At 36.4% G+C, this 14740-nt stretch overlaps 1 protein-coding gene across 1 annotated transcript in view; it reads right to left on the bottom strand.

The window, feature by feature from the left end:
- The window catches only part of Abca12 (ATP binding cassette subfamily A member 12), a 168087-nt gene that overhangs the window by 66823 nt on the left and 86524 nt on the right, over positions 1-14740 (bottom strand). Inside the window, exons 10-15 of the mRNA XM_048344174.1 lie at positions 13805-13923; positions 12607-12713; positions 6740-6996; positions 6538-6650; positions 4969-5093; positions 1099-1272 (exon numbers count right to left, since the gene is read on the bottom strand). Of these exons, the coding sequence (XP_048200131.1) occupies positions 1099-1272; positions 4969-5093; positions 6538-6650; positions 6740-6996; positions 12607-12713; positions 13805-13923 (895 nt within the window). The remainder of the gene's footprint in view (positions 1-1098; positions 1273-4968; positions 5094-6537; positions 6651-6739; positions 6997-12606; positions 12714-13804; positions 13924-14740) is intronic.

Genomic DNA, 14740 nt, shown 5'->3' with positions numbered 1-14740 from the left:
AAAAAAAAAAAAAAAAAGAATTAAATTTTCTCTTTTGTGGAAGTGTGGATGCAATTGAAGGACATTATATTAAGTAAAATAAAATCAGGCATGGGAAGATAACATGACACATATAGTCTCACTTACATGTGGAAATTAAAAAGTGAATCTTCTGAAAGTAGAGAACAGATAGTAATTGTCAGGTCTTGAAGGGGCATGAGGGAAAAGTGGATAGAGAAAGGGCTACAGTTGGCTAGGAGGATAACACCTAATGTTCTATAGTGTGATGGAATAGTTATGGCTGATGGTAGTAACTTGAGTACTTCAAAATATTTTACAAAGAAGATTTAAAATGTTTCTAATAGAGAGAAATAGTAAATGTCTTTAGTGATGGACATAGTAACTACTTTGGCATAAATATATACATACATACATGCATACACACACACACACACACACACACACACACACATATAAGTTGATCACTGGTGCCTCCCACCTGTAATCTTAACTACTCAAAAGACTTGAGATCTAAGAATTGAAGTTCAGGGCTGGGAATGTGTCTTAGTGGTAGAGTGCTTGCCTGGCATGCATGATGTCCTGAGTCTGATTCCTCAGTACCATATAAACACAAAGAGTTTGAAATGGCTCCATGGCTCAAGTGATAGAGTGCTAGCCTTGAGCAAAAAGAAGCCAGGGATAGTACCCAGGTCCTGAGTTCAAGCCCAAGGACTGGCCAAAAAAGAATTGAAGTTCAAAATCAGTTCAAGCAGAAAAATTAAGACTCTTATTTCCAGTTAACCACCAAAAAGCCAGAGGTGTGGCTCAAGTGTGAGTGGAGTTATTTTCAGCTTTACTAATCCCTGACAGAGGCCATTTGTTTTTGTTGTACTTGGTAAGTGTCTACCTAAATTGATGGACAGTCAAATATCTATTTTACAAACAAGCAAATATGCAATGTCTTTAATTGAGGTCCCATTTGGCTCTATAATAATGCTATACTTCTGAAAGTTACATAATTGGTCTTATCCTTTATGGCATCTGATTCCATGCAACTGTGGTTAATGTTTTTGTCTTAAATCATGTGTATCAATATAGCCAGCACCAGCTGCAACTTGCCTTGTAGGTGAAGTTGTAAATGTCCAAGTAATGCAACAAGGTGAGTCCAATGAGGTAAGACTGCTGGGATCGCTCTGAAAGGGGAAGCCTGCAGAATTCCTTCATTGCATCTTCTAGTTTGGGGTTTGTGACATTAGCATCACAAGAATGCAGCCAGAATACACGAGAAATAATCTGCAAATGAAGAAATAAAATAATAGTTTAACTGTGAACCATCTTAGCATCACCTGACCACTCTGAGGTTTTTATGTACTGTAAATTTTAAACTATTAACAAACTGTCCTAAGTATCAAATAACTCCTTAAAGCACTGGTTACTATTAATAAAACTACAGATGACACACAGTTCACTGGAAAGCTTAAGGAAGAAGATGGGGGAAAAGAAAGAGGTCACTTATCAGTACACATCCCTGACTTCTTTCCTGAGCCACTGGGTAAACAATAATACCCAGAAAATTTTGGAGTGTTTTTGAGAAAATTATTTATTTTAGCGTTTTGCTCCTTTTAAATACTTTACTGCTGTTTGATTCAAATTATATTTTATTTTAATAATTACTCAAAGTGACCATCTTATATAATATACTACACAGGTTCAGAGCTATAAAAAGTACATGATCACTCATCCTGGGCAGTTGTGCTTTTTACCTGGAAGTGTGATATTGAGATGTAAGATGACACCTCTATTAATCTGAAGTTGTTGAAACATAGAAAAAATGAAAGCTATATTTCCCCTTTTCTCTTTTTAAAAAAAATTTTTATTGTAGTGGGGCTGGGGATATGGCCTAGTGGCAAGAGTGCTTGCCTCGTATACATGAGGCCCTGGGTTGGATTCCTCAGCACCACATATACAGAAAATGGCCGGGCTGGGGATATAGCCTAGTGGCAAGAGTGCCTGCCTCGGATACACGAGGCCCTAGGTTCGATTCCCCAGCACCACATATACAGAAAACGGCCAGAAGCGGCGCTGTGGCTCAAGTGGCAGAGTGCTAGCCTTGAGCGGGAAGAAGCCAGGGACAGTGCTCAGGCCCTGAGTCCAAGGCCCAGGACTGGCCAAAAAAAAAAAAAAAAAAAAAAAAAAAAATGGCCAGAAGTGGCGCTGTGGCTCAAGTGGCAGAATGCTAGCATTGAGCAAAAAAGAAGCCAGGGACAGTGCTCAGGCCCTCAGTTCACGGCCTAGGACTGGCAAAAAAAAAAAAAAAAAAAAAAAAAAAAAAAAAAAAAAAAAGAATTTCACAGAAAAAAAAAATTTTTATTGTCAAACTGATGTACAGAGAGGTTACAGTTTCATACATTAGTCATTGGATACATTTCTTGTACTGTTTGTTACCTCCTCCCTCATTCCCCCCTCCCCCTCCCCCTTTCCCTTTCCCCCCATGAGTTGTTCGGTTGATTTACACCAAACAGTTTTGCAAGTATTGCTTTTGTAGTCGTTTGTCTTTTTACCCTGTATCTCTCGATTTTGGTATTCCCTTTTAGTTTCCTAGTTCTAATACCAGTATACACGCTTTCCACTGTACTCAGATTAGATACAGTGATAGTGCAGGTACAACCACAGGAAGGGGATACAAGAGGATCATCAACAATAGAAGCTATGGTTTCACAGCACATGTTGAAAGTAATTACAACAGTGATATAACAGTCATTTCCATAACATGGAGTTCATTTCACTTAGCATCATCTTATGTGTTCATAGGGGCATAGCTATTGGGCTCTTGTGATCCTCTGCTGTGACTAGCCTAAACCTGTGCTAATTATTCCCTATGAGGGAGACCGTAGAGTCCATGGCTCACTGGCTCACTTCACTCATGTCCCCTTTCCTCTTAAAAGTCATAAGAGTGCATACCTTCTATTTGTATAGTTTTGTTTACTCAGACCTGCTCTTCAGAAGCGGAACATCTGATTACCGAATATGAGATCTTTTAGAGAGATCAAAGGGAAGCCGCAAATAAACGTTACTTTACTATTACTTCACTACAAGGACAAGAGTGAAGGAAAGCGGTTTTAATTCTTGTGTGGGGGAACCAATTTAAATGACATGAGTAACTTGAATATCTTCCAGAAGGTGTCAAGACTTATGAACTTTATCTAATATTGGAGAATAATGGGGCTGTGCTTAGAAATGACACACTCTGTCACATGTATGTTATGAATAGAGGAAGCTTTTATCTCTGCAGCTCTTTTGGAAAATTTCTATGACACTTCCAGACAATGAGCTTGGAAGAGGGATACAAGATAAGACATTTTGAGTGGAAAACTCTATTAATGGCCTAGGAGAAAATAACATTATTCATTTTCACATTAAAAAATGTTTACCATAACCACAAATTTACCTACTTTTCATTTGACCATGTCTATTGTGTATACTAAGTCTTTGTGTTGGGACTTTTAAAAGTAAAAATGAATATGTAGTTTTGTTTTAGTTGCAACAAAGAGTAAACAGTCTTTGTATTCTTTTCTCCAATTAGGTCACTGAAGTTTGACTTTGATATCCTTATAGGAAGGGCAAATGTACTTTAGATAAGCTGATTGTCACAGTCATTATGATGGTGGTGTAATTAAAAACAACCTATCTGCAAGGAAAGAAGAAAACACAGAAGCAAGAGGACAGACAAAAATAATAAAAGGAAAGGAACACACAGTAATATTCTTTTTTTTTTTTTTTTTTTTTTTTTTTTTTTGGCCAGTCCTGGGCCTTGAAGTCAGGGCCTGAGCACTGTCCCTGGCTTCTTTATGCTCAAGGCTAGCATTCGGTCATTTGAACCACAGCGCCACTTCTGGCCATTTTCTAAATATGTGGTGCTGAGGAATCGAACCCAGGGCTTCATGTACAAGGCAAGCACTTTTGCCACTAGGCCATATTCCCAGCCCCACAGTAATATTCTTGTTTCACCATTTTTCTCCTACTTAAGAATTAGGCCTCTTAGGCTGGATGTAGTCGCACAGCCCAGATCCTTAGGAAGCCAAACAGGAGGACCTCAGCTTGAGGCCTGCTAAGCAACGTAATTAGGAGACGGTGTATGATAAACTAAGACTTGAACATGGCTCAAGCGAGTGTGCAGCCCTAAATTCAGTCTCCAGTCACACCTGCCCAAAAGAATTAGGTCTCTTTCTAGAAATGGTAATGAGGAATAAAGAAAGAACAGAGTAGGTGATAGGTACCCAATGCAGTTGTAAAAGAAGAATCAGTTCAAGGATGCTAAAGAGTAAGGGGAGACTTCATTTGCAACAGCTTATATATTTCATAACAGAGAGGTGGTTAAAGGCACCAAATAAAAAGAAATAGTAAATATTTTAAAAATGGAAACACCATTTTCCCTGATTTAATCTTCTTCTTCTCCTTCTCCTTCTCCTTCTCCTTCTCCTTCTCCTTCTCCTTCTTCTTCTTCTTCTTCTTGCCAGTCCTAAGGCTTGAACTCAGGGCCTAGGCATTGTCTTGAGCTTTTTTGTGCTCAAAGCCATCATTCTTGCACTTGAGCCACAGCATCAACTTGGGATTTCTCCTGAGCAGTTTATTGGAGATAAGAGTATTGTGGACTCTTCCTGCCTCAGCTGGCTTTGGCAATCCTCAGATCTCAGCCACTTGAGTAGCTAGGATTACAGGCATGAGACACCCACCACACACCTTGATTTAATCTTTGTATTTGCAACAACAGATCCATTTACATTACTACTACATAAAGACATAGATACAATTGTTATGTGTCAATTGGAATTAAAATTTTAAAATTAAGTAGGCTTGTAATTTTCTCATTTATAAGGAAAACTGACCAGATGAACACACAACTTCTTTGTATTTACCTGCTAAATACTTAACACATATTACATGCTATCTAATCTTTTATACCCTGCCCACAAGCTCAACTCTGCTCACCTCAGCTCTGTTATCCGGGATAGGAATGGCAAGCAACTTGTCCACAGTCGTGTTAGACATCCCTGTCGTCCTTCTCAGCTCTTCTTTCAGCTCTTCAACATTTCTAAACATTTCTATTAACTGACCTGAAAGAAACACACACACACACACCACATGAGTTGTAATGTCATTGTTTAAGTCATACTAACAAAGAGAAAACTTCTAGATTTAAGTGTATTCAAAATAAGTGCCTTGTCAAAAACACATCTCCCAGTTTTGGCCAAATCCATTTCTATCCGATTTAGACTTTTTCTTATTGTATCATTAACTCAAGGTAACAGGTTGCTCTAGGCTATAAATTTTCCTGAGGGGTTTACAATTCAAGGTCGATTCAAGGAAAATACAGTCTCCTCATAGACTCTGATCACATCATGCACTCAATAAATATCTCTGGGTTTGATTCAAACCTAAAAGTGCCTTTTAGCCTGGCATCATGTGACATTATCAATTTAGGACAAGGTCTGATAAATCCATAGCATAACAGGACAGAGCATAATCCCTTAACTTTGTCCAGCACACTAAAGTTTATAAAAGATTTATACAATCATCTGATTTTTAAATAAAATGTAGTTAATTTCAAACTCTTAGTACAGCAATTGCAATTCTTTCATTCCTGGACCATTAAAGGCACAGTAAACAATATTTTGATTTTATTTTAGTAGATTGCAATTTCTATTCTGCAAATGTCCTTTAGTTTCCTCCCTTCCTTCCTTCTTTCCTTCCTTTCTTCCTTCTCTTCCTCTCCCCTCTCCCCCCATCCCTTCTTCCTCTCTTTGTCACTAATGAGGCTTGAACTCAGAGCCTGGGCACTGTTAATGAGCTCTTTTACTTGAGACTAGCACTACCACTTTGAGCTACAGCACCACTTCCAGTTTTCTGGTGGTTAACTGGAGATAAGAATTCCATGAACTTTCCTTCCCCAGGCTGACTTTGTACCGTGATTCTCAGATCTCAGCATCCTGAGTAGCTAGGATTACAAGCATGAGCCACCAGTAGCCAGCTGGTTTCTTTTATTGAATATCCATTGTGCAAATATTCCCTTCTTTACTTTTAGACTTAGCACCTTTCTAATTTTGTGACTGATTGTTGTTCAGAATGACTTTCTTTTCAGTGCTGAAGGTATTATACAAAGAAATATGCTGCATAACGCACCATGCTCAGAATGCTAATGCACATACCAGTATGCCTTTTGAAAAATACCTTAATCAGATTATTCTCACAGAAGCAAATAAATTGCATCCTTGGTCAACTATCAAATATATTTTAATACAATTGATAAGTGACAAGTAAACCATCTAACTAGCAAACATTTGGAGATATTTGTATTATAAAATCTTCCCTGCTCCATTGTCTACTACCTCTCTGTTATTTGCTTGAGACAAGAAACCATGTTTGAAAGCTTCAGATCTCTCCTGCAGACAGAAAAACAGGTTTGGTTGGGAACTTCCAATAAAAACCTTTCCTGAACCGCAGTGAGAGAAGCACATGCATTCTAATAAGAGAACACTGAGGACAGGAAAGGGAATTCACCCGGTTCTTCAGATGCTTCTGCACTATTATTGACATGCAGCATGGCTTCTATGGTTGGTATTAAATGAGTGATATTTTCCAAGTAATTCATTTGCAACACCTGTTCCAAGATCCTGGAGCAAGACAGAAGAGAAGTCCAATGAGATATAGAACTATTTTGAGAAAGGATTTCACCAATGAGGGAGACAATGGGAACACTTACCCATCCAGGTTTAAACTAATTTTGCTTGGATCCCCAGTCAGCAAATCCCTCAGTTTTTCAGATACCATATTGTCATGGTAGAGTAAGCTGGTTAAGATTTCAGTTCCCACCTCTGCAGCTTCGAGAAGTTGCATGTGAAATTCACTGTCTTTACACAGGCTCCCAAAGTTCACGCGAGAGATCTGGCATGATTTCTCTATTGAGTTGAAAGTTTCCGACTCACAAAGAAGTTCTGTCAGGTTTCGAAGTTGAGAAAGCTTTCCAAAAAGGGCAAAGAGAGAGAAATATATTGGCCAAGTTGTTTTATGTATTTAGTAGTTAAGAATAAGTAACTAAATTGATTCACTTTCAAAAGCAAAAAGTGTTGTTATTTGGCATTACCATTATTCAAAAGCACTGCTTGGTGTCATTTAAGCTTGTCATTTTCTTAAGAATTTCATAAAATCTTTGGAACTTTGAGACTTTTTTTCTCAACTATAGATTCAGAGATTAAATATATATGTGTGTGTATGTATATATATATGGTTAAAAATATACAGGCAGTTTGGTTTAATTCTGTCTAAATTGCAAATCAACTAATCTTACATTTTAAATTATACTTTAAATCATGTTTAAGGGAATCTTTAATGAATCTTTTCTTTCTCATATCCATTAGGATGGCTATAATCTGAAAATCAGAAAATCACATGTATTGAGAAGAACTAGAGAAATTATAACCCTTTGGGTGGCAATGTACAATGGCACACCTACTGTGGAAACTATGATGGCACTTCCCCCCCATATAATGAACCATAGAATAACCATATGAACCAATTCTACATGTGGGTTTGTACCTCAAGGTACGGAAAATAGGACACTGTATATCAATGTCCATAGCAATTTTATTCACAATAGCCAAGTGCCAAGAGAAGGCAGCAAGCAGCAACTCAAATGTTCACCATCAAATGAATTAATAAAATGGTGTGTGTGTGTGTGTGTATGTGTGTGTGTGTGTGTGTATTCAATGGGTCATTATTGAGACTTAAACAGGAAAGACATTCTTTCACATGGTGGAAGATGTGTAAAACCTGAGAATACCATGCTAAGGGAAATCATCCAGTCAGAATATACTAGTTTTGGTTTTACAGAATGAAATGTAATCTGAAGTTTGGTCACCCAACAATATGAATGCCAGTACTGCAACTGGCATTCTCTTCTGTTCTCTCCCACAGGAATGAAAACAGGATGAAGGAACCCACATGTTATGTTCCTATGTAAATCGTGAAAAGGGCTTATAATTCCAAACTCAGAGGGGGAAAAAAAAGTAAATCAAGCAATTGTCTCAGCTATCAGCTATATTTGTATCTGTGGTTCACTATGTTGTGCGTGTTCTAAAGATCTATTCCCATGTCATATATCCCAAGGGGGAAAAACTATTTGCCTCTGACATAGCCAGAACTATGGTGCTCAGAAGCTACCCTAGAGCTAGTCTTTTTAAGAAGGCAAAAATAGTTGGAACAATATCTACAAAAGCAAATACATGTGTCACTCATCGTAGCTTACTTTCCAATCAGAAATTTCATTTTGACAGAAATGAAATATTTCATGGAACAGCCACAGATCTGGAAATATTTCAATCTGTATCTAAAATGAAAAAGGCACAATGATGTCTCTGAGACATATGAAAGGCATAGAAATTAATCATGAATCGTCTTAGGTATCAGCTATCACTGGCCCATTTCCACTGTATTTAACAATATAATTGGTTCTGGGTTTGGCTTTTATTTTTCAAATGATTTCCTGTGCATGGAAATTTTACTTACTAGTGTTACTATAATAAAAAATGATCCATTCTGGAATAGACCCAGTCACTTTTTTTTGCAGTTATTACCCTACATTTCCCAGGCTGTTCCTTCCCCTGATTCTCTAAACTCCAGATATGACCATACCTCTAACAGACAGAGACACGCCTTTCCACAACACCCTCCTGGGGCTGTGTGGCATGTGTTAAACAAAAGGATAAGAAATCGTGGTTCAAAATCGTTGTTTTAATTGAATTTTAACCTCTACACAGTAGAAAGCATGAAATGTTCTCAAATATTCCAATGCAAATATGACATCCTGCATGGGAAAATAGAAGAAAGTCTATGTGGATGATGAGATAAGAAGAGAAATGTGTATATACAGCCACACTACTGAAGTGAGTGTGGTTCTCTGAAATAACAGGATAAATCAGCATCAATTATATGGACTGCATGGAGGAACATACCTACCAAGGGGTAACATCATGTATTTGTCATTATTACTTCATGAAGATCTTAATGCATATATTAAACTGTCACACAAATTCAAAAGATTATAATTCACTCTTTAAAAGTATGTCAATTTCAGACTGCATCTGTACCAGAACCTTATATAGAGGCCCTGTTTCTTTTACCACAAATAGAAGGTCAAGGCTATAATTGGGCAATGATTTATAACCCACTCCAATTCAGTCTACAATGGAATTCCCCAGTGCTCAGTTATTTCCAAAGGCATCTGAATCCAAAGTTTAATTGACATTATCATGACAATTTCAAAATACAATGGGCATAAAATGATAAAGTGACAGCCCTCTGGGTTCTGCATGGAGAATTAAAAGGGGACTGTGTCATTTCTTCCTTCATTTTAGTTTTAATTCATTCTTCTACTCTCATTTCTTATACTTTCTTTCAATAAAACATGAAAAGCTTATGTTTTTATATTGTTACCCAAAGGGAAAATAATCTATTTAATTTTTTACAACCATAATAATAAATAAATTGTGTTGTCTTTACTTCTACCCAGTATAGGGAATATCCACTTTGTGCATAGCTCCTCAATCAGGAAGTTATCCCACTTAAAAAGGGACTGGAGAAAGAGACAACAAAGCAGACAATGAAAGGAAGAGAGAGTAGAAAAACTCAAGGAAAGAAGAATGTTCAATCTGAAGAAGAAACAGAAGGGAAAAAAGAGTCCAGTCTCGGAAAGAGAAGGGGAAACAGAAGGAAAAGTCATCAATGAATGTCAGTCACTTAAAGGCTCAAACTTCCATCATAAGAATACCATGGATAAAGGTTTGGGATATGGAAGGTCGAAATGCACTCTAAATCAGTGAGGGTACTGATTATCATGGTGGTCACAGCAGGAAAGAAAGAACACCCTCAGTTCCCACATGTTGGCCTCTATTCCAGGTGCTGGGGATGGAAATGTAAAGAGATGAAATTGGGAATGTTCCTCATGGGACCTGGTCTATAACTACATGGGCATGGTCTAGGACTACATGGGCTCTGTGAATTTCACATAAGAGCTGTACTTGTTATAAGTGACAAGGGATTTTCTATCCAATGGGAAGGACATTCATTTGTTTCCTCTTCTATGGTTTCTAGATCTTTTTGTATAAGGTGATCCTCAAAAAGAACATTACATGCAAATGGTGGATGATATTATACATCGTTCAAAACCTCATTCCCATTCTTTTGGTATAATGGCTAAGAATACATTGCTGGCGATTATTGAGTGTGTCTTATGTGCAGACTGGTTACTTCCTGAGTAGAGAAAGTGGTTAATTGCCCTGACAACACAGCTTCATTATTAGTATTATACTTTATTCTCTTTTGCTTCTACTTAAGGTCCTACTATGTGCTGGTTTAGAGATGAAGAAGGCTTAGTTTCATTGGCATTTATACTCCAGGAAAGAAATAGACTATATATTTACATGCATAGAGAGAGAGTATTTTAGTCTGTCTATATCATATATATATAATATGTCTATACAGATTTGTATATATGGATTTACATATATGTATGTATGTGTGTATACGTATATGCATATACATATGTTGTGGGGGGGGTACTATATGCCAAGTAATAAGTTCCAAAAGCCTGAAATCTCAATGCCATGGGAAAACTCTCTTCCTTCTTCCTCACATTGCATCAGCTATCATGTGCCTACTTGCCCTCCTTAAATCATCCTTGAAACTGTTGCTTCCTTCTGTTCACTTCCACTAAAACCATGGAGGACTTCCCTTTTTTTTGTTTAGATTATCGCAAAAATAGACAAGTTTTCTTTCTTCCAATCTCATTTCCATAATTCTCCCAAAGAGATTTTTTAATGTGAATTTTGCTTTTGTTAAATTTAGAATGGAAAACTCCTTGACTAAACAGAAAGAGGTCTTCTGGACTTGGGCTCTACCTCCCTGTATAGTTCTCTTTCCTTTCTTTCCAGTAGGTTCCTTCTATGTCAAGTAAATATGTGACCCCAGGTAACAAGTACCTGTCTTTCAGACTCATATGTCTGACTTCTTACAATCATAAGTCTCTATGCCTGGAATTTATGACTCTAACCGAAACCTACAAAACCAGTAAGACTCAGGGTACGTATTAGTTTCTCCATACCCCACAATCTGAGTTACATACATCCTATCTCCATACACAGAATCTTGTCCATCCACATACTACACAATCTCACTGTGTTGAAACTGCTTTCATGTGCTCCACTTTATTGTACTGACTGTATAAAAATTGGGGTTAGTGATTCTGGCTTAAAAATTAAATAAATTAGGATTTGGAAGCACAGATGATTGATTGAAATAATAAGTAAGAAAATACGAGAAATAAGAAGCACAGGTGATAGGAAAAACATTATCCTGACTAAGAAAAGAAGAAAAGGAGTGACATTTAAACTTGTCCTTGGAAGATGAGTAGGACTTTTCTAGATGAATATGTAACTTCTTTCTCATTTGCACAAATTAAGATAATGCTACATTAAGAACATTAGAAATTTTGATTCCTGTAGAGACTAAGGTACAAAAGGTAAGTAATTTAGGAAGCATATTTATTTGTAATATACTTGGTCATAATGTTTTGCATGCCTGCCTAATTATGCCCTGTTGCCTATAGAGCAAATCATCTTGCTTGCTTCAAACAAACCAGGTCTATTTTTACTGTATCCTTGGCTACATAAATTTAATTAAACTGATTTTTTTTAACTAGGAAAGCTGTTTCCAACACTTAATGGGTTATTTAATAAATGAAGTGAACTTCCTGATAAACTTAAATTTGTGAAGATCATCATAGTAAGCAGCACATAAACATGAACTGATTTAAACTTAAGATTTTCAATTTTTTGTTCACTTTTTTCTCATTGTCTTCAATGTCATGCATTTGATTGTGACATATTAATGTCTGCTTCTGTTGGTAATAATAAAAAGAGGTATATCTGTTTTTAAGATTTTTTAGTACATTGTGAGGTTAAAACATCAGCATAAAAATTTTTGTTTTATTTTATTTTTGGTGCTAGTCCTGGGGCTTGAACTCAGGGCATGAGCACTGTTCCTGAGTTGTTTTGTTCTTTGCTCAGTAGTGGTACAGTATTATTTTAGCCACAGCTCCACTCCTAGCTTTTTGGTGGCTGGAGAATAGCCTCCTGGACTTTCCTGCCTGGGCTGGTTTCAATTTTTAATCCTCAGATATCAGCCTCCTAATTAGCTAGGATTACAAGCCTGAAGCCATAGCACCTGGCCCCCAAATCTATTTTATACATCTTAAACTCGAGACATCTCAAATAAGTAATTACATTAAAAATCCTTTCTCAAATCATAAAGCTTAACAAGATAATTGCATTATTAGTCATTTCTGTTTATATGCAGAACTGCAGTTAGTCTCTTCTGGATCAGTTTATGCAGAGATGACCACTGATAAAACATAATAAATGGTTGCATAACACCACCACATTGCTACCCCAGCATAAAACTAGGCTCAAAAGATGATCATTATTTATAAAGATCAGATAGAAAACTTCAACTGAAAATATCATGCCAAAGTATCATAGGAAGGGTTGATGTTTATATTTTTCTACTATAGCTTACTTTTGACTTGAGAATTTCTGGAACTGGAGGAAAGTAAGCCTCATAGGAGCCATTTTGAAGAAAAGAGTGTTTAAACTGAATGGTAGACTGCAGAAGTCGTAGATTTTCTGTAGAAAAAGGGAACATAGTTACTCTATGGAGTTCCAAGGTAGCTTGGGAAATAACATTGGAAAAATAAAGATAACTTTATCTTGATTTATCATTGTTTTCTAAAGATAATAACCTATTTCAATATGAATGTAAGATTAGCAATAATTTAACCTTTGCTTGAACCATGTGGACTGTAGAGCTCATTATTTCTAAAAATATTCATAGATATAGATATTCTGCTTAGAGATAAAAGAAATATTTCCAACACCTGTTACATGATTTTGGCTCTCTGTGAATTAGATATGGTTCTATTTCTGACTTTTGATTCTACTGTTAAGAAGTTTGGAAGAGAATAAGTTGTACAATTACCGTGATGTAAGTATTTCTCACCTTAATTAGTTAATGCCTGGTAAACAAAGAGAAGCCTTAAATGTGTGTCATAAAGTTTGCTTGCTATCAAAGTCTCAAAACTTTTTTTCAATAAAGGAAAACAGGATGAATGTCTTTCAGAAAATGTGAGAAAATAGGTATTTTCTCTCTAGGAAGAAAACAAGTATTGAATTGTGATCCTCATGGTGGCTCGCATATGTGGAAAATGTGAAAAAAAGAAGGATGAGAATGGAAGTAAAAATAGTCTGCCAAAAATGTTCTTGTTTACATAATTTCCATCTGCTTGTGGAATTGTACTTTATCATTTGTCTTTTACTCTTAGCAACTGTTGAGTGTTAAGGACATAGAATTCCCAGTAACTCTGGAAGTTTGTAAAGTTTGTCCAGGTGGCCATTATCATTGTATGTGGCCACTATATAAAATGTTTCCAGATGGGCACTAGTATCAGCAATATCAAATCATAATATTTTTTGATATTCTGTTCACATGTCAAATCACCAAACCGAAACATGTATAAAAGATATGTTTTTTTTAAATTTCATTCCTTGATAAGCAAATTACAAGATTTAATACCCTGACAGTTGCAAAAGTTTATGTCGATGTTACAATGAAATCCCCCTGTACAGTATAAATAATACAAGCTAATAAAAAGAAAAAAAGGACTTAATCCTTCAAAACAGAAATTTAGAGTAGAGTCCATTGTTAAGAATAGAATTACCTGGAGATCCTCTGGCCAAATTATCAGTAACGTTTCTCACACATGACAAGTAGGGGAAATAAGGACTATTTGATGATATATTTAGAAGAGCATCTTCAAAGGTTTCCAGAATCAGGAGCCTATAAAAATTAGAAAAGCATCTGTAAATTCAGTGATCTAGACCCAAGTCAAAGCTTTGTTGTTGAGAGCCCATTAATGCCAGCTAGTATGTCTTTGGTTGGTGTGAGTGTTGAAATTCTGTGAAATTAGAAGTTACTCTACCCCAAGCCCGGAAGAACAAAGGCAGCAATACTGTGTTCCTCAAGAATTCACCTTCTCCTTGGTTATTATTTTTAATATTTAGTCTCAAATTAACCATTTTCTTGTTTTCTTTTAAATTGACTGCCAAATAAGGATGCAACCTAAGATTAATTTTTAGGCTTATTTACCTGAGTAAGTGTATATATTTGATGTGTACCTTGCCACACCAGCTGTGAGACCACATCTCTATGCTGTAACTTCCTTCAGCATCTACTGTTGAATTCTACCTCCAGTAAAGAGAGGAGAAATGCAAATACCTGACTTGGAAACCATCTTTGAACTAAAACACACAAAATGCAACATAGCAATACCTAAGTCCTCTTAGATGTTCAACATCAATTTTATTAAAATACTGGTGGAAGAGACTCATTCTGACATGCTTAGAAAATATAGGACAACTTTTATGCCACTATTAATGAAACCTCAGTGTGTTTCAATGTGGGTTAACAACACAGGATCTTTAGAGAACATAAAAGAAATCATGACAGGCAAAGACATAACTTGGCAGTGAGAACTCAGTCCAGTGGTCTTATTCCAGCCTGTGATTTACATAGAGTTGATAAACTCCAAATTTAAAAAAGCGTTGCTTGTAAAAGTCCTCTATTTTTGTTTAGATGTTTCCTTGAATGGAGACTC

The sequence above is a fragment of the Perognathus longimembris genome, chromosome 4 (assembly GCF_023159225.1).
Source record: "Perognathus longimembris pacificus isolate PPM17 chromosome 4, ASM2315922v1, whole genome shotgun sequence".
Classification (NCBI taxonomy): Eukaryota; Metazoa; Chordata; class Mammalia; order Rodentia; family Heteromyidae; genus Perognathus; species Perognathus longimembris.
This window is presented reverse-complemented; position numbering and strand designations above follow the sequence as displayed.